The 20,887-nt window shown below is 44.2% G+C and overlaps 1 protein-coding gene across 1 annotated transcript; it reads left to right on the forward strand.

Moving 5' to 3' along the window:
- The first annotated feature begins 1,274 nt into the window (after positions 1 to 1,274).
- Positions 1,275 to 19,344, forward strand: LOC136572090 (transmembrane protein 26-like). Its single transcript, XM_066572702.1, has 3 exons — positions 1,275 to 1,471; positions 6,931 to 7,054; positions 18,751 to 19,344. Exons 1-3 carry the CDS (start codon positions 1,275 to 1,277, stop codon positions 19,342 to 19,344), a joined length of 915 nt encoding a protein of 304 aa, XP_066428799.1.
- Positions 19,345 to 20,887: the final 1,543 nt, after the last annotated feature.

A 20,887-nucleotide genomic window follows, 5' to 3' on the forward strand; every position in this document is an offset into this window, starting at 1 on the left:
CATGCTGACGTAGAGAATAATGTCATCACATTATTTATTTTGCACGCTGAATGCCGTAAAAATGAAATCCAAAAAACAAATGGCAGAATTTATTTTTTCCCCCAATTTCCCTAAAAAAAATAGAAAGGTTCTACAATATATGTGTACCCAAAAATTATGCCATTAAAAAATACAACTTGACCCCCTTTCAATACACGGCCCGGTATCTAATAGAGGATGTTAGAGACTCTCTGGGAAGACTAAAAATCAACAGTGGGCAGGATAACGGGACAGACTGGAATGCAATGTGAGACATAAAATAGGGTCTGAACTGGGATTGGAGGAGAGGAAGATGGAAACCTTAAAATTTTATTGTGTGTTTCTTTTTTATTTTTTTCTTTCCCTTTCTTTTTTTTGTTTTGCTTCTTTTTATACGAAGATAATGGGAGGATTGTAAGTGACAATTAAACCATAATTAGGAAATAGTACAAGAGATTAATATGTTTAATATTTTATTTCCCGAGGGGACAATGTAAGTCATTTCTGTAAATGCAAAGGTTTTGAAAAGTATCATTGTATTGTTCCAGGATGTACTTTATTTCTGTATTTTTTTGAGTTGTAATGGAAAAATGTTTATAAAAGCTCAAAATAAAAAAGATGTTTGGGAAAAAAAATACAACTTGTCAGACTGAAAACAAGCCCTCATACGGCTACGTCAATATAAAAATTAAAAGGTTATGACTCTAGGAATGCGACAATGAAAAAATCTGAAAAATGAGCACCATTAAGGCACAAACAGGCTTCATCTCTAAGGCTGGGTTCCCACGGGGCGGATTCCCGATGGAAATCCCGCGGTTTGGCCGCAGCAAAAGCCGCGAGATTTCTGCCGGGAGAACCACCGCGGAAAAACCTGTGGCGGCTTTGAAGCGGCCCGGCCTCTCGCTCTTCCGCTGTGGCCGGCGCTCCCATGAAGGAGAGCGCAGCCGCAGCGGAAATAAAAAAAGAATGGACATGCTGCAGTCGGCAAAGTTGCGGTTTCTGCCGGATTAACCGCAGCGGATTGGCCGTCCCGTGTGGACGAGATTTCTCAGAAATCTCGTCCACATGGCTGGCTAATCCCGGGATTAGCGGCCGCCGGCGGATTTTCCGCGGCTAATCCGCCGTGTGTGAACCCAGCCTAAGGGGTTAAACGTTCGGACTGCTGTTCAGCTTGCTTTATGGATTGTTTATATACACTACAATTTATATAACAATTCCTGTTTCTCTCTTTACAGATTACAAGTAAAATTAACAGAATGAAGTGTCAATGTAGGAAGATACTGGGGGCATTCTATAGCCGTCTATTGTTCTTTCTTCATGGAATAATTATGGTAGCTTTAACTGTGCATTACACAGAGGATAAGACCTACTTGGTTCTTTTTAGTGGAATTGTTCTCTTGTTCATTGAGATGATCGTGACACTAAAGATGACAAGACATGGAGAATGGAAATGGTAATATGGACCACAGGGAACTTGTATTCATGAATAACCCCCTTAAAGGAACTCTGTAGGCAGTTTTACCGAACCAAAACTGCTGACAGCACTAGATAGGGGCGGGGGAGAAAGGTGTAAATGTACCTATTAGGGTCCCCAGAAGTCAGGAAAAAAAGAGTGATGCCCCTGCAAGCACTCTGGAGGCAGGACTTCTCATTCAAGTCCTTTTCTCTCTATTCATTGAGCTGCTCCATAGTTCCTGATTAACAGCTATAGCAGTCTGCTGATTGGCTGCCGAAAGAACTCTGTCAGATACACCGTCAGCGATTTAGACGTGTATCCCCAGCGAGTACTGAGGAAGAGGTTCACATACTTCGAAATGCATATGCAAGCTGGTTCTAATAATAAACTGAAATCTTTTTGGCAAACACCTAATTTCAGTGATTTATATTACATCTGAAGGTTGTGCCACATTCATTCCTTCAAAAGAAGTTTTTCTTCCTGTATTTGTTGTTCTATACGTTTAACCATTGGGGGTATAACGTTATATATAGGATGGGCTGCATTTTCCAAAAGCAACAATATTTTTTCATCGTATACCTGCAACCAGAGGTGTAATTAAAGGCTCAGGGGCCCTGATGCAAAGCGTGATTTAGGGCCCCCCCTTTATCTGTATCTGTACCCGTATCCATACCTAAACCATGCTGCACAGAGACATAACTTGAAGCTTCCGGGCCCCAGTGCAAAACCTGTAACAGGGCCCCCAACTATAGTGCTTTATTCATAGTACTGGGCTCCCTTTATGCAGAAGAGAGGCCTTATGGGCCCCCTAAGGCTCCTGGGCCCGAGTGCAACCGCATCCCTTGCATCCTCTATAGTTACGCCCCTGCCTGCAACTTAATTCCAAACTTCCACTTCATTCCTTTACTTCTCTACCAGGTTGCGCCACCTTTTTTTCTTCTATTACTCTACACTAATCAGAGCTACAGGGCAGCTCATTTCCCTGAGAGGAGAGCGTCTGAGTGTAACGTTCCACCTCCATAACACTTGCTGTGGCAGTTTCAAACTTTGTCTTCTTACTGCATGGATCCCATAGCACCCCTCTCCTATAACTGTACCTAGTGCTGTCAACAGTTTTCATTTACAAAGCTACTGCTAGACTCCCTTTAAAGACCTAGCTATTTGGGGCCTTAAAGGGATATTGTCATCTCAGGCCTTTATGGCATAACCACATGATATGGAATAAAAGTGTGATAGATGTGTGCACCATCGGTATAATGAAACCACCTGAGTGTTTTATGCTGTCTGTATCTCCCATAGAAGTGATGGGGAGTTATAGAAGCAGTGTAGCAAGCTATGCTGTTTCTATAGCTCCTGCGTTCTGGAAACAGTGTAGCTCTCTGAGTTATGCCAATTTCATAGCTCCCTTTCTCTTTTATGGGAGTTATGAAAACAATGTAGCACGGCCTTGTTACGTTTATTCTGCGAAACAATATTATTACAATGTTATCAACTTTTTATAGTCTTTATTATGACTTACAACTCCTTCACACTGGCGAGGGCGATATTGCGCCCTGATTTACAGCTCGATATCGCACTTTCCACCATGTAAAAGCCCCATGGATGCGAGGCGTTGTCATGTGAAAACAGCCCTGCATCACTGCGGGGATGCAGGGATCTTCTGGCACGGCTGTCACAGTTGCAGCAGGGGATCGCGATCTTCTCCCATTGCTTTCAGTGGCGCCAGCGCTGCTACACGTGACATCACATGAGTAAAAACATTGCAAATGGGAATGAACCATTGAAAATCATTGGTTTTATAGTTATGCATTTTCACTCACTCTCGTGTCCCGTGAAAATCATGTGTCAGTACATTCTGACCCCAATAACTTTTTAATTTTTCTGTCAATATGTCTGTGTGAGACCTTGATTTTAGTGATGAGAGCTTTAGTTTTTATTGATGGCAATATGTGGTACATATGGCTTTTTGAATGTTATTTTTATGTGGCAGGGGGATAAAAATTGCATTTTTTTTCTTCACTAAGGGTAGTTTCACACGAGCAATCGTAATATTGCCGTGAGAAAATCGTGGCAAAATCGTATCTTTTTACCACATTTTTGAGCATCAGCACTGCTTTTTCGCTCAAAAATATCATTGCTGCCACTTGCGATTTTCTCGCACGATTTTGCTGTGATTTTATAGCTTGAAACTCAGGACTTTAGCGCCGGCTCCATTGAATTCAATGGGAGAACATCGCAATCCTCTGCTACAGCTGTGACAGTGTTCAGTGATGAGGGGACTCCCTGCAGAGATGAAGAAATCCTCTGCCACAGCTGTGAAAGCTATGGCAGAGGATCGCGATCTTCTCTGTATGTCAATGGGGCTGCCGCTGCTGCTGGCGACCCCATTGACCAAAGGTGAAACCCCTGGATGTGACAACATCCAGGGGTTTCACATCCATGGAATTTCCTGCTGCAGCTGTCACAGACGCAGCAGGGGATAGTGCGCAGCATACTTTATGTGTGCATAAACGTAGCCATTTGCGTTTTTTTCAGCGTGACACCCGCTTCGGTCTTGCAAATTTTAGTGCATTTGCGTTTTGTGCAAAAAATGTGCATGAAATAAACGGCTGTCTGACTGAGCTCTTTCAAGCAGATTTTTTTTAAAGAAGTGGGTCAACGCCAATATGTCGTCCTTTTATCTCTAAGAATTTATCAAAATCACTGGATGTTCATGGGAAAATATATAAAAGTATACATGTGGTTTTTAATTGGAGGAGGGGAATAAGCTTCTATTAGATGCCTCTAGCATCAGTTTATTGCCTCTCGAAATAAAATATAGGGCATGTTGAAATGCTTGATTCTTCTTACCTTAGAAATCAACCACTGGGTGAGATTCAGTACAAGTAGTGTCTAACATGTATAGACAATTTTAGGCTACCTACACACGGGCGGGCCAAAACCGTCTACCATCACTATTGGGAAGAGGTGATCCTCCAGCGCGGCTTTCATTCACATTAGAGGATTGCCAAGTGTTTCCCATTGTTTTCAATGGAAACCTCATATCGCACTCGTGTGCACATCGCGGGCTGTGTGATGTGTTTAGGGCCACCTGCAGACAGCCGGGTCGGATCCGGCTGTGAGAATTCTCGCAGCGGGACCTGACCCGAGCCCCTGCAGAGACCAGCACAGCACTCACCTGCTCCCGCGGCTCTGGCTCTTTGATGTGCCGGCTGCCGGGCAGAAATAGAGCATGCCGCGATTTGTTTCCTGCCCGACAAATTGCGACCGTCTGCCTAGGATTGCGTTTTCTAATGCAATCCTATGGCAGCTTCCATGGGCGGAAATTCTGTGGGAAATCCCGCCACGGAATTTCCACCCATGTGCAGGGGGCCTTACTGTCCCATTGAACAGAGTGGGAGATGCGTTCCGAGTAGAGATGAGCGAACGTACTCGGTAAGGCCGATTTCGCAATCAAGTACCGCGATTTTCGAGTACTTCACTACTCGGGTGAAAAGTACTTGGGGGCGCTGTGGGTGAGCGGGGGGTTGCAGAGGGGTGTGGGGGGGAGAGGGAGAGAGAGAGAGCTCCCACCTGTTCCGCACTGCTACCCCCCGCTCCACCACGCCACGTCACGCCCCACAGTGCCCCCGAATACTTTTCACCCGAGTAGTGAAGTACTCGAAAATCGTGGTGCTCGATTGCGAAATCGGCCTTACCGAGTACGTTCGCTCATCTCTAGTTCCGAGAAAAGCAAAAAGATAGGACATGCAGCAATTGTATATGACTCCCATTCAAAAGAAAATATTCCCACGTCTCACAATGCACAAATCTCACCTAGAGTTTCTCAGCCATATGAAACCAGCATTAGGCCATTTTCACACGGCCTGGTGTGAGATTTGTGCGTTGCAAGATATGAACAAATATGAACCTCATTCTTTTGAATGGGGTAATAAACATAAGTGATGGGGCCGGCGGCCGCATCGCACCACGTGCTATGTGCCCAATAGGAGACACTCTGCGATCCTCCAAAGGATGCTAGGCGGTTTTGAGATAAAAATGCCTCGCAGCCGTGGGCAAATCTCAAGTTGGTGAGCACAATATCGCACTTACCCGTGTGAAGTTAGCCTTAAACTGAAATCACAATTTTTGCTGCAGATTTTTCTTGGTGTTTTCAAAATGTTTTTCAGTTTTTTTTTTATTTGTGGGTAAATAATGCTGCGTTCAGATGTTACTTTAAAGTCAATAGTTTACTAATGAAAAGTGTACATGCAGAGTATTTTGGTTTGTGCCATTTTTTCAAAACGGTACATGCCCAGTACAGTCTTGCTTTTTTTTCTCCTGGCATTTTTTGCAGATGTTTTACCCATAGGCTTTAGAGTTAAGCGAACGTACTCTGCCGAGTTTGATGCTCGTTCGAGTATTAGCGTACTGGATGGTGCTCGTTACTCGAACGAGCATCAAGCCATTTTTGACCCCGCCCCAGTTTTTGGCCCCTCCCTGTTGTGACGTGCTTGTTTTGGCCCCTCCCCGCAGCATGCGTCATTGGCAAATTTTTTGGCAGGCAGGCGAGAGAGAGAGAGACCTAGAGAAAAAAAAAAAGCTCGGCACCCAGCGTCCCACATACAAAAATGCTCGAGTCTCTCATTGTAGTCAATGGGGTTCGTTACTCGAGTAGAGCTCTCAAATTTTACGAAAAGCTTGACTCGAATAACGCGGACCCGAGCATTTGGGTGCTCGGTCATCTCTAAGGCCTCCTTCCCACGAGCGTGACGGGGTCCGCCGCGTAATATTACGCAGTGAAGCCCGTCACGGCGCCCCCCAGAGCCCCTATACTTACCTGCGGGAGATAGCGTGAAATCGCTTCCCCGCCCACCGCCACCGCGTCACCGCCCGTCACCGCCCACCGCCGCCGCGTCACCGAGCGTGTCACGTGACGCGGCCGGCCGCGTCATATGGCGTCATATGACGCGCGGCGGTGGGCGGGAAAGCGTTTTTTCACGCTATCTCCCGCTGGTTACAGCGGGAGATAGCGTGAACGGACGGCTTCCATTGACTGCAATGGAAGCCGTCAGTGCGTACAGCCCGTCCTCACCCGCAGAAAATAGAGCATGCTGCGGGTGAGGACGGGAGAAATCGCGGTGCGTAATTCCGCGGTGGAATTACGCATCGTGAGCATTGTGCTATTAGGTTCAATAGAACCTAATAGCTGCGGGCAACGCAGCGGATTTTCGCCGCAAATTACGCGGCGGAAATCCGTTCGTGGGAAGGAGGCCTAATAGGCTTCTCTATAGGACTGAAGAAAAAGAGCAGAAATAAAATACATGTTTAAAATGTTTCCAAATGAAAAACACCATCAAAAACATTTGTAAAAAATACAATAAAAAAGGCTTGAACTTTATTGTTTTTTTCTTTACAAGTAGCTGTCAATTTAGTTTATCTATTCCTGTACTAAACTATTCTCTGTGTTATTGTAGGTTTTCTCCGATGGTGTTTTTATATTTATGTTCTGTTGTTCCCTCAATCTTTGTGATGGAGCTTAAAAGCTTAGAATTTAGAAAGAATATTACAAACCTGACAAATTCTGAATGCAAGGAATCGGTACGTATCTCATATACTACATGCATTTAAAGATAAGATGATGGTCAGTGTGTACAGATCAGTGTATGCAAGTATAAGGTTGTCCAGAAATCTTACATATTTTCATGAAATACAACTAACAGTGCACGATTCTCATAATATAGTTAGGCCATTCTCAAACATATGCCTTTTACCGCGATTACCGCGGCAGATTGAATGCTATGGTAATTGCCATATAACGCTCCCATTGAATTCTAAGCGCTTGAACACGGCGCTTTCTAACGCTGCGATTTTCAAGCGCTGTCTGCTCTATTTTGTGTGCTTAACGCACCTCATCACCCCTCACAATGATGGGGTGCGTTAAAATGTGCCGCACCAAAAAACAGCGGTGCAATCGCTCAAAAACGCCGTGATCGAAATCGCCATGTTTTGCCGACACCATGTATAAGAGTGGCTTTACCCCTTCTAAACTCCCCCTTCTACATCAAGGTTATGCGGTTTAAGAAATAGTTTAAAAAACAATTGCACTTACACGGTTGCGTAATCCTGACTATAACGAAGTCCTACCATTTTGCTGTATTGCATGATGGAATAACAATTAGAGATGAGCGAGCACGCTCGAATAATGCAGTTATTCGAGCGAGCATCGTTCTTCTCGAGTAACTGCATTCTCGTCCGAGCAGGCTCAGGGGGGGGGGGGGGGCGGAGGGGAGAGATCTCTCTCTCAACCCCCGAGCCTGCTCGGACGAGAATGCAGTTACTTGAGAAGAGCGATGCTCACTCGAGTAACTGCATTATCTGAGCGTGCTCGCTCATCTCTAGTAACAATATTTCACACTGTGTATTAGATAATGCACAACATTAGGTAACACATTTGAAATAGGATAAAACTCAACTTCAGTACAATCTAGTGGGACAATAATCATGCCTAAACATGTAGAGTTAATAAATTGCAAAAATACTGAAAATAAATGTATTTTTGTTAGCCATTAACAGGTATCATATCTACAAGATTACTTGGTTTCTCTCACTGAGAACAATCACACATTGCCCTACTGGCTAACACGGTACCAAACCTTTTTTTTTCGTTAAACCGGCTTCACTTGGGTATTTTTGTGTGCGCTAAATTTACGCATGCAATACGCAGAGAATAGAACCCATCTGTTTCAATAGGTCGGTTGACATATCTGTATTTTATGTACACATTTCGTTCGTGCAAAAAGGAAATCACACAGTATTTTATTCTTCACATTTTTACAACAAAGGTTACTGGGTGGTGCGCAAATGCATGCACAATATGCAAGGAGATGCGTGATTTGCTGCACAATTCCACTGGAAAAAGAACACATCTGGAACTCATCTGACTAATTAACACCCCTTCTCCCACCCTAATGTTGAATCAGGACAAGGCAAAAAATTCCATGTGGTAGAAGCCAACTTTCTTCATTTTAGGAAAACGCCAGGAAGACAACACACTGTTGAACGATCCCAAACTTTGAGACAGATTTTTCTGTCCCTCTAAAAATTGAGTCCCCCACTACCAGGACCTGTCTAGCCTACCCTGCGCTCCTATTCCACTTGTTAGTAGAGCAGACATCCCCTGGTGGGCAGAAGGCATGTCGTACTGCAGCAGTGCTAACCCTATAATGACATTCCCCTCATCTACCAACTTTGCAAGCTTGTTGGGGTGTACCAGTTCAGGACTAGCCTCCCTGGCTCTTCTCCCTCTACCTCTCCTGATAAATGTCACCCAGCTAGCTGCCTGATCATCCTGCACTCCTATACTACCATCGACCCCAACATCTGCCCTAGCATCTGCTCAGTGGCAGCAAATTCTTTTCCAGGTTATCAATGGATCTCAGTGTTGCAAACTGGATCTTTGTCCCTGGTGAATAAAAGTCTAGCTGGAAATCTGAGCATGCTGCATTATTTTGTCCTAGAAAATTTCAGGAAGCATGCCAGAAGACAGACAGGCCCCGTTATAATTTGTAGGTTCCATCTGACACTGTTTGAGTCTAGCATGTGCCAGATTTGTCAGTTCATATATTTTCATTGTCCTCGGAGCTGAACAATGGGAATCACAATACAGATGTAAAAAGGGCCTAACCCTCTTTCTTCTCCTAAACAACCAGGATTCTTACCCTACACCCCTTCATTACGCCACATTTTAGAATATTGTGCAGCGACCAAGGCACAAGGTGCACCACTGAGGAGATGGCGGTGTAGGTGCTTGGGATTGTCACAGTGGCACTAACAACTCCTCCCCTGAGGGACTTGTGCAATTCTTGGCCACGGCCCTGACAGGCCTCCTCAGGCAACGCTGGTGCAGCGGTTACCTGAATAAACATTGGTAAGTGACCTTTAGACTTTGTCACGGGTGAATCCAAATGTGAAAATAAAGTCCAGACACACATGGGTAAATTGTAGAACACACAGTTGCCGGGACCGGACAGCAACTGGAACTTTTACTTGACACTTTTCAGTAGGTGAATTTACAGAAAGGTGATTGGTAATTACACACCAGTGCAGGAGACAATGGAGAAGTTCAGGGAGGAGAACACAGAATGACACCGGATCCACAGTCTTAGTTATCTGATGGCTGCCACTCCTGGAAAAGACACTCCAGAGGAAGGAAAAGAAACACTCCACTGAACACTCACTCTTTCTTTTGGACACTGCACGGCGCACTCCATTTCATTTGCAACTGGGGGATAGGATCCTGGGTATGAGCATCCAGTACCTTTCCTCTTCTTCCATTCTTTGATACCTGTAGGCTGAAGGTGCCTACAAGTAACCCACACTCGAATTCCTTGCTCTCTCCACAAACTCTCCGAATCAACCACTCTCTCCTTCTTCTCTTTTTTCTCTTCTCCCTTAGTGCACCTTGCACACCCATAAATCCATCATGCTCTTGTGACCACATAAATTTTTACATTTCCAGACATAACCCAGACATTCACAGATATTAACCTCTTAGACGCTGCAGCTGTGCAATACACATAACTAGTGACAAGACAATTTGCACAGAACATCCACAGTGAAGACATGACATGTGAGACAAATACAAGACTGTTATGGAGAGGCCAGATACATAGACTTTGGGCCACTACAGTTTCCCCCTACTTAAAATAAGCTGACACTGGAGCCTCTAAATCAGAGTGTATGAATCCGGAATCAGGATATCTCAGTGTTCTAACCCAGTTCACCTCTAGAAACACTGCGCAGTCTCGGAGTGTGCAAGGCAAAACCTGTTAACTCAGCTCCCACCCTCTGGTTACTTATACATAAATTTACCCATTCCGGTGTTCTGAGACTACTTATAGAACGTCACTTTCTCAGCAAAGCATTATATCATGATATTGTGTATCAAATGGTTAGGCCAGAACCATGAAAGAATTTCTACTAGGCTGAACTGAATTCAGGATATACTAGTATAGCTATGGGGCACATACATAACTCTTCTCCCCAAAGACAAAGAATATCTAAGTGGAATGACCATCACTTCCTCTGACAAAAGAATATAACACTAATGCAGTACTTAAGAATAGAGAAGGGCAACTGGCAGGAAAAAGAACAAGAGGTAAATGGAATGATCATCACTTCCTCTGAGAAAAGACTCCGTAAAGGGTGGTAGCTTAAGTCAATACCCCCAATTCGGGACTAGAGAATGTGGTGAAAAGGATGCTCCGCCTACTGGGACAGCTAGGACGGCAGACAGACACTGGCACAAAAGACACATAGCAGGGAACAAGACCTCCATACATACACATTTAGCCTTTCACGTCATTTATATTTTCTCATTCACAAGGGGATTCTACTTTAAATTGCTTTCATTTTACTACTCCTCCAGCACATATTCTTGAACATTAAGGTTACATAACAACTTTTCACATAACTGCAATATAATGCACAATAAAACTTTTGTATATCAGGCTATGTCTAGGGGAAGTAAAGAAACTTTTCAGTCTCTGTTTAAAGGGGCTTAACAGGGGAAAGCAAAAGTCTCTTACGCAAAGAGTCCATTTTACTCAGAGTCTTTGCCCAACACTCATCCTGTGTAAATGGGCCTTAAGAGAAACCAAGTAATCTTGTAGATATGATACTTTTTAATGGCTAACAAAAATACATGATGTGACAGCAAGCTTTCAAACCTCTTAGAATTCTTTGCAGGCATAAGGCCCCATGTCCACGGACATGTACGTATTCCCAGTGCAGATTACCACAGCGGAGGCCTTAAAATACATTTTACTCACCTGCCTAGCTGCCATGCGGGTCTTCTTTGTCACGGCCGGATCTTCTTTCTTCTGCATGGTGAATGCTCTTGGCATGTTGGGCGGCGTGCCGCGCACATGCACAATGCTTTTTTTTTTAATTCCCTGCTTTCCCGCAGATCCGCAGCATAGACGCAGTGTCAGAGGCCTAATGGAACAGATCTGAAGAGCATTTATTTAAATATATATATATATATATATATATATATATATATATATATACACATGATCACATGAAAGGGCACACTGTGATTAATTTAGACTTATAAAGGACTCCAGAACAGGATAAAAAGGCACAGACATGGTGTGATTAATTAGCAGGGAATTTATGGGAAGCTGATCACATTTGCCGAGGACACAAAGTTATGAGGGATAGCTAACACTAGGGAAAAGAGAGAGAGTATTCAAAAAGATCTAGAAAAGCTTGAACAGTGGGCGGCGAATAACAGAATGGTATTTAACAAGGAGAAATGCAAAGTCCTACATCTGGGCAAGAAAAATGAAAAAAGCACATACAGATTGAAAGGAATTGGGCTTAGCAGCAGCATATGTGAAGAAGACTTGGGTATACTAATAGATCATAGACTGAACATGAGTCAACAATGTGATGCAGCAGCCAAAAAGTCAAACACAATTCTGGGGTGTATTAAGAGAAGCATAGAGTCTAGGTCACGTGAGGTAATTATCCCCCTCTACTCTTCCTTAGTTAGACCTCATCTAGAATACTGTGTCCAGTTCTGGGCACCCCACTTTAAAAAAGACATAGACAAACTGGAGCAAGTTCAGAAAAGAGTTATGGTGAGCAGTCTGCAAATCATGTCTTATGAGGAACGGTTAAAGGATTTGGGAATGTTTAGCTCGCAAAAAAGAAGGCTGAGAGGAGACCTAATAGCCGTTTACAAATATCTGAAGGGCTGTCACAGTGTAGAGGGAGCATTTGCACAAGGAAAGACTAGAAGCAATGGGATGAAACTAAAAGGGAGGAGAAACAAATTAGATATTAGAAAAAAACAAAAAAAGACAGTGAGGGGGATCAATGAATGGAAAAGGTTGCCATGGGAGGCTGTGAGTTCTCCTTTAACCCCTTAACGACCAGCCCATAGTGTTTTTACGTCCTCCCGAAGTGGGCTTTATTCTCTGAGGACGTAAAAACATGCTTCCTGCAGAGAATAATGCCCCTCGGGCTGTGGACGTGACAGCTCCATGCTGTTGGTGTCCGCAGGTAGCTGACAGCATGGAGCTGTCATCCCGGGCTGTTCGGAGCCCTCCCCCAGCATTGCGATCGGCGCTATGCAATGGATAGCGCCGATCGCAAAAAAGTAAATAAAAGTGCAATAAAAGTTAAAGATTCAGCTGCTCTGATGGATCGGATCCATCGGAGCAGCTGAAATTACTCACCGATGTCCGCCACACGACTCCCAGCTGTCCCGATGCTCCGGGCGCCGTAGCCGTCCTTCTGCGCATGCGCGCCAGGCGGCATTACGTCAGCCGCATGCGCAGAAGGCCCGGCGGCGCGGGAGACTTAAAATCTCCTGGCTCCCGGCTTCTGTAGGTAGCCGGGAGGCAGGAGATGTCAGCGGGGACTGCGGTGAGCGGTCCCCGGTACCGCGATCGCCGTTATGCAACGGATAACGACAATCACGGAAAAGTGAAAAAAAGTGTAAAAAAAGAAAAGTTTCACCTCCCCTCATGGATCGGATCCATGAGGGGAGGTGAAAATACTCACCTCAGGTCCACCGATGTCCTCCGGCCGGTGTCGGGACCCCCTGGCTTCTGCGATGTGCCGATGCGGCGCGCATGCGCAGAAGCCGGCGAGCCCGGCAAATTCAAAATCTCCCTGCACCCAGCTGTCACAGATAGCCGAGTGCAGGGAGATATGACTGGGGACCACTGTATGCGGTTTCCAGTCATATGATCACCGTTATCCATCAGATAACGGTGATCATATAAAGTTAAAAAGTCCCTGGTGGGATGTTGATCCGCGGATCTTACCCCAGCTTCGGCGCATGCGCCCGTCAGCATGATGGCGGACGCATGCGCAAAAGTGAAATATTGCCCAAGAAATATAAAATCTCCCTGCTGCTGGCTACAAAAGGTAGCCAAGAGCCTGGAGATGTCACGGGGAGCCGCGGTATGCGGTTACTGGTCACGTGATCGGCGTTATCCAATGCATAATGGCGATCACGTAAAAGTTCTTTAAAAAGTGGCAGTTTCATTTCCCCTCACCGATGCGATCGGTGGGGGGAGATGAAACATCTTCTCGGAGGCTTCCGCATTTGAATCCAGATGCGATTATCCTCCATGGACCCTTCCGGCTGCTGCGCATGCGCCCGCCGGCAAAATGCCGGACACATTCGCAGGAGCCGGGAAGCCCAGGAAAGTGTGTGAGTAGGCAGTTATGCGCAGTACATTATGCAACCGTACGCAGGGTCACAGCCGGGCTCACAGCTGGAATCCGCTACAGGCCTCGGCAAGCGGATTCCGCCTACGGCTACGTGAGCACGGCGTTATTCAGACCGCTACCAGTAATCCGTAATTTACAAGAAGCCCTGGGAACGCTCGCCTTCCTGCAGTTCCAGGAGCAGCTTGTTGAGCGCCTTCTCTGTGAGACCGCTGCACCGCAGCAATATTACAAAGCCTCACAGCGCCATTTTCTACACCCCATCCCCGCCGCTGAGGTTACGAAATACCCCCCAAAATACATGAGAGGAGGGGGGGGGATACCCGGTTTTCTTGCCCCATGTGCCCAGCCCAACCAGCCTCCGTAAATACCCTTGTCTTCGGACATAAAACGCAGTTTATATTATTACCTTTATCTAATATTTAGGGATTGCCAAAAAATGGGGATGGCGGGGGGATTATTTTTAGGAAGTCAAATTTTTTTCTGTATAAGTGGGCAATGGGGCCTGGAATTTATTCAGTTCTGCCCTGAAATCCAGCGGGCATTCCCTCCATTATGGGCCTAGCCATGTGTCCTGTAAGTAGATTAGGGCCACAATGGGTATGTTTCTGAACAGGGGACAAACAGGGGTATCCATTTTGGGGTGAAAGTCTTCATTCCTATGTACACTGTACAAAAAAAACTGTTTTTAAATTGACAAAATTGCCAAACAAATGAAAATCGTAATTTTTTCCTTTTGCTTTGCTTAGATTCATTCAAATACTTTGGGGTCAAAATATGCAGTACACCCCTAGATGAATTTGTTAAGGGGTCTAGTTTTTAAAATGGGGTCATTTGTGGGGGTTCTCTATCGTTTTGGACGCTCAATGGCTCTACATGTGGGCAATGGGGACTGGAATTTATTCCGTTGTACCCTGAAATCCAACGGGTGCTCCTTCCATTATAGGCCTAGCTATGTTTCCTTTAAGTAGATTAGGGCCACAATGCGTATGTTTCTGAACACGGGACAAATGGGGGTATCCATTTTGGGGCAAAAGTCTTCATTCCTATGTACACTTTCCAAAAAAAACAGTTTTTAAATTGACACAATTGCCAAAAAAATGAAAATCGTAATTTTTTCCTTCTGCTTGGCTTAGATTCATTCAAAAACTGTGAAGTCAAAAAAGTCATCATACCCCTAGATAAATTCGTTAGGGGGTCTACTTTTCAAAATAGGGTCACTTGTGGGGGTTCTCCATCGTTTTGGTCACTCAATGGCTCTACAAGTGGGCAATGGGGACTAAATCTCCTTCAAGCAAAATTTCTGTTCCGAAAGCCACCGCTTGCTCCTTTCATTTTGGGCCCCATTGTGCATATAGACGTAATACTAGGGCCACAATGGGTATGTTTCTGAGCACAGGACAAACAGGGGTATCCATTTTGGGGTGCAAGTCTTCATTCATATATGTGCGGTACAAAAAAAACTGCTTTTGAAATGACAGAATTACAAAAAAAATGAAAATCGTATTTTTTTTCCTTCGGCTTGGCTTAGATTCATTCAAAAACTGTGAAGTCAAAAAAGTCATCGTACCCCTAGATAAATTCGTTAAGGGGTCTACTTTTCAAAATGGGGTAACTTGTGGGGGATCTCCATTGTTTTGGTCACTCAAGGGCTCTACAAGTGGGCAATGGGGACTAAATCTCCTTCAAGCAAAATTTCTGTTCCGAAAGCCACCGCTTGCTCCTTTCATTTTGGGCCCCATTGTGCATCCAGACATATGATTAGGGCCACAATGGGTATGTTTCTGAGCACCGGAGAAACAGGGGTATCTATTTTGGGGTGCAAGTCTTCATTCATATATGTGCTGTACAAAAAAACTGCTTTTAAAATGACAGAATTACCAAAATTTTTTTCCTTCGGCTTGGCTTAGATTCATTCAAAAACTGTAAAGTCAAAAAAGTCATCGTACCCCTAGATAAATTCGTTAAGGGGTCTACTTTTCAAAATGGGGTCACTTGTGGGAGTTCTCCATAGTTTTGGTCACTCAATGGCTCTACAAGTGGGCAATGGGGCCTAAATCTCCTTCAAGCAAAATTTCTGTTCCGAAAGCTACCGATTGCTCCTTTCATTTTGGGCCCCATTGTGCATCCAAACGTAAGATTAGGGCCACAATGGGTATGTTTCTGAGCACGGGACAAACAGGGGTATCCATTCTGGGGTGCAAATCCTAATTTTCATGTGTACTATAGAAAAAAGTCCTGTCTTTAAAATGACATATTTGCAAAAATATGAAATTTTTGTTTTTCTCTTCTAAATTGCATTGACTCCTGAAAAAAAACTGTGGGGTTAAAATACTCATGACACCCCTCAGTGAATACGTTAAAGGGTGTAGTTTTTAAAATGGGGTCACTTGTGGGGGTATCTATCATTTTGACTCCTATGAGCCTTTCCAATCTTGGACTGGTGTAGGAAAACAAAGTGTTCCTCAAAATGCTGAAAAGTAATGTTACATTTGTACGTCTCCTAAATGGTTAAAAAAAAAACACGAAAGTTTTTCCAATGTGCGCCCAAAATAAAGTAAACGGATGGAAATATAAATCTTAGCAAAAATTTCTATATTATGTTTGCACATATTTGAGATATTGCAGTTGGAAATGTGAAAAAATGACGATTTTTTCAAAATTTTCCCAATTTTGGCGCTTTTAATAAATAAACACAAATTCTATCGGTCTTTTTTTTCCACCTAAATGAAGTACAACATGTGGCGATAAAACAATGTCAGAATCGCTTGGATATGCAAAACCTTTCTGGTCTTTTTCCATGCTAAAGTGACACGTGTCAGATTTGCAAAATTTGGCCTGGTCATTAAGGCGTAAACAGGCTTGGTCACTAAGGGGTTAATGGAAGTGGTCAAACAAAGGCTGGACAAATATCTGTCTGGGATGATTTAGTGAATCCTGCACTGAGCAGGGGGTTGGACCCGATGACCCTGGAGGTCCTTTTCAACTCTACCATTCTATGAGCCCTTAGATAAATGCCAGAAAGGGATGAGCAGAACAGTAAATACTTAATTAGTCCAGTGACGAGGGATGTGAGTCTTACTCAGAACAATCACATTTTGCTCTATTGGCTAACAGGATACTAAACTTTTTTCCACTTCCTGTTTCATCACACAGCAGCACTGCGCTCATGCCATGGCCATATTCATCACTGCATTCCAAGCATGCTCAGAGCGTGGAAAACCAAAAAATCATTATTACTGGGCAGTGACTGCTGTCAGTTCTATCCCTCCCACTGCTGGCTGGCTGAATTTTTCCCTCCACAGTCCTGGTTTCTTTGTATTCCATGCCCCAAGCATGCTCGAAATACAGTCATGATACACAACTAGAGTGTAGAATGGCTCCTCCCCTTCTCCATATGTCCCGTGCTTAGAAGCATCTAGTGAACAGGAAGAAAGTAGGGGCCGCTCTACACTCTGGACACATATCACATAGTAGTGCGAGCACAGTGCTGTTGTGTGATGAAACAGGAAGTGTTAAGTCACTGTGCATACCGATGGATCAGGCGGAGGCTGAGGGTGGGACAAGCCCATCAATATAAGTGACAAGAGGGCCGTCAGGCTCCCCTAGCTTACTGGCTGGTATTGTAACTGTGACCCCCTGCAACCTCTATTGCTATGTCATGGCTGAAAAGGGTTGTTAGGATTTGCTTTGTTTTCTAAAAGGGTTTCTCCAACTACATACTGTTTTCAGACAGCTCCGTACACTGCATTGTGGCCCAGGCAGGTACTGCAGGCTGAAGTGAATGAGACTCAGTAGCAACCCTGGTCATAGCACAATATATCGAGTTGTGTGTAAACGGCTAGAAGTGGGACAACCCCATTAAGACCTTTGTGATGGCCAATATGCCTTTTTCTGATCTCACTAATGGGCTTTAAACCTGTACATACTTTTTTTAAGGGCAGTGGCTTGGCTGACTACTGACAAAGAGCCTCCTGCTCTAACAGCCAGTAGCAGAGAAACCTCAAATAATAGAAGTTTAACCCCTTACATGCCACAATCAATAGCAACTACAGCATGTCAGCAGATGACAGGAGGAGGGAGATCCTTCTGTTACCCATTGACACACCACAGTGTGATTGCAAGGTACCAGTGGGTTCTCATGGCATCCAGAAGTCTAACAAAGGCCTCCATGTTTACCATGTAATTCAGCCTATTGAACTCGGCTCGGCTGATATCATAGGCTTAGTAGAATGCACTACACAAGTAATGCAGTATACTATCCTAGCGATCGAACAATTGTATCTTCGAATCCCCTTGAGGGACTGAAAAATTGCGTAAAAAAAGTTCAATTTAAAGGGAAAAAATGTAGTTTAAAAAAAAAAAAGAAATATATATATATATATATATATATATATATTTCTTCACAAAATCCATCAATGCTAATTTTTTTTTTTAATGCAACACCTAATAGAAAGCGGCTAAGTTTTCTTTTAGCTGCTTCTCAAAAAACATAATACAAAGCAATGCAAAAGTCATGTATACCTCAAAATGGTATAAAAGTATTTCTGCAAAAAAACAAGACTTCACATATCTCTATTGCCTGAAAAAAAAAAATGTTATCGGTCTTATAACACGGTGATGCAGATTCTATAGTTTTTCTTGAAAAACGTGTTTTCATTGCGCAAAAGTAGTAAAAAGTAATTTTAAAAAACTATATAAACTTCTTATCACAGTAATCGTGCTCATCCAGATAAGAAAGTAATCATGTTATTTTTGATGAGTAGTTGACGCTGTAAAAACAAAACACCAAAAAATGGCAGAATATCTGGATTTTTTCTCCATCTCCCCCTCCCCAACAAAAGTAATAAAAGTTATACCATACAGTATATGTACCCCCAAGTAGTGCCATTAAAATATACAACTCGTCCCAAAGAAAAAAAATCTTGCGTATGAATATGTCAATGATTATGGCTCTTACAATGTAATGATGGAAATCATTTGGTCATTTAGGCACAAAATATGTTCGTCACTAAGTAAAAATTCATCTTATGATCTCTTGCCAGGACTACAAAAAATTATCCACAGAGATGCAATCTGCTGAAGAGCTTACAATCTTGGTCCTGATTCTAGCCCGTTGGATGATGCCAAGAGGTAAAATGAGCCGTGACCAGCTCGCTCAGCTCCTCATGATATACCTTGCTTTAGGTGCAGATATTCTGGATATCTTAGAACTGATGAAGGAGCCATCAATTAAAACCAGCCAGACTATAGCTGTGGTGGGACTATGTCTATTCACCTTGGCAGTTCTGCAATTTACAATAGTGCTTACCCAAACTTCATCATATTCACCTCCAGAAACAGAAGACACTGAACAATCACGGTCATCATCTGATGAAAGAGTAAAGAGTTGCATTCTAAATTGTTGTACCAGTGAGGTTTCAAATATGATGACATCAGTAGTGATGCAGGATGGCCCCTTTCTAATTTATCGCTTATATTTGGTAGCTAGAGAGGATGTGTTTGCTGACTCAATTACGTTTTTTATATGCAAAAACATTTTGGCGGTTATAATACAAGTCTACCGGGCGGTTGTGTATATATGTGATGAAAATAAAAAAAGAAAGAAACTTAAACAAGCTCATGTAAACTTAGAATAACTACAACTGTAAAATATAGAATGATAGGAATTAGAGATGAGTGAACGTACTCGGTAAAGCACTACTCGTCCGAGTAATGTGCTTTATCCGAGTACCTCCCCGCTCGTCCTGAAAGATTCGGGGAGCGCCGCGGAGCGGGGAGCTGCAGGGGAGAGCGGGGAGGAACGGAGGGGAGATTTCTCTCTCCTTCTCTCCCGCCCGCTCTCCCCTGCTCCCCGCCGCAACTCACCTGTCAGCAGCGGCGCTCCCCGAATCTTTCAGGATGAACGGGGAGATACTCGGATAAAGCACATTACTCGGACGAGTAGTGCTTTACCGAGTACGTTCGCTCATCTCTAATAGGAATGCATTAAATGATATATGTCAAAATGTTTTTAAAAATAGTCTGCCTGCTAAAATTTGTAAAGCAGAAAAAACTGAAATCCTGGATGCAACTGCTGTAATAATCTGTACTAAAGCGTCTGTTCCATTTTTTACCACATGCTCCATTCACACTAAGCTTAGCTTTATTCTGTTTGATTCTCATTGCTCTATGATGGGTAGAAGAGTATAGCATGCGGTGATATTCATTAAAAAATAAAAAACATGGAAACCTGACAAATCCAATATAAGTCATTGGGATCCTTTAAGATTGGAGATGAGCGAGTATACTCGCTAAGGCCTCCCTCACACAGGGCGTTTTGTACAGCGTTTAGCGCTGCCTTTTCAGCCCAGCGCTAAACGCTGTACAACACTCCCATTCATTTCAATGGGGCTGCTCACACAGGGCTGAAAACGCAGCGCCTTCCAACGCTGCGCTTTGACAGCGATGCAAGTTCTATTTTGGGGCGTTTTCAGCCCTGCGTCGCTCATTAAAATGAATGGGCAGCGGTTTTACCACTGCTGAAAACGCGGCAACACTTGGTGCCGCGTTTTTGGCAGCGTTAACCGCTCGCCGATTTTCGGGGTGAGGGCTTGCAATAGAAGCCCTACCCCAAAAATCAGTCCCAGCTAGGTAGAGGGAAAAAAAAAGCAATACTCACCTAGCCGCTGCAGTCCGGGTTGCGGCCGCTGGTCTCTGCCGCTGATCCGGGCTTCCTCTGCACACTCAAGTCTATTGCCGTAGGCCAGGTTTGAGAACCCCACCTCCAGCAATAGAGTGCTGTGATTGGTTATCGGCGCGCTCGATGTCCAATCACAGCCCTTCATTGACTGTCTCAGCCAATCAGCGCCGGCAAGCTCTGATTGGCTGAGACAGTCAATGAAGGGCTGTGATTGCGCATCGAGCAAGCGCCGACAACCAATCACAGCACTCTATTGCTGGAGGCTGGGTTCTCAAACCTGGCCTACGGCAATAGACTTATTAGTGCAGAGGAAGCCCGGATCAGCGGCAGAGACCAGCGGCCGCGATCCGGACTGCAGCGGCTAGGTGAGTATTACTTTTTTTTTCTTTTCAGCATCCTTGGCTGCGTTTTCAGCCAAGCTGAAAACGCAGCCAAAATGCTGGCATAAAGTATGCCAGCGCTGCTGAAACGGGGCGGAATCTGCAGTAAACGCAGCGTTG

The sequence above is a fragment of the Eleutherodactylus coqui genome, chromosome 6 (assembly GCF_035609145.1).
Source record: "Eleutherodactylus coqui strain aEleCoq1 chromosome 6, aEleCoq1.hap1, whole genome shotgun sequence".
Taxonomy (NCBI): Eukaryota; Metazoa; Chordata; class Amphibia; order Anura; family Eleutherodactylidae; genus Eleutherodactylus; species Eleutherodactylus coqui.

Bases quoted from the DNA above. Each gene is read 5' to 3' on its own strand.
- LOC136572090 (XM_066572702.1), top strand. From the start codon at position 1,275: ATGAAGTGTCAATGTAGGAAGATACTGGGGGCATTCTATAGCCGTCTA. The intron at 1,472-6,930 runs GTAATATGGACC...GTGTTATTGTAG, and splicing joins AGACATGGAGAATGGAAATG to GTTTTCTCCGATGGTGTTTT. The intron at 7,055-18,750 runs GTACGTATCTCA...ATCTCTTGCCAG, and splicing joins ATTCTGAATGCAAGGAATCG to GACTACAAAAAATTATCCAC.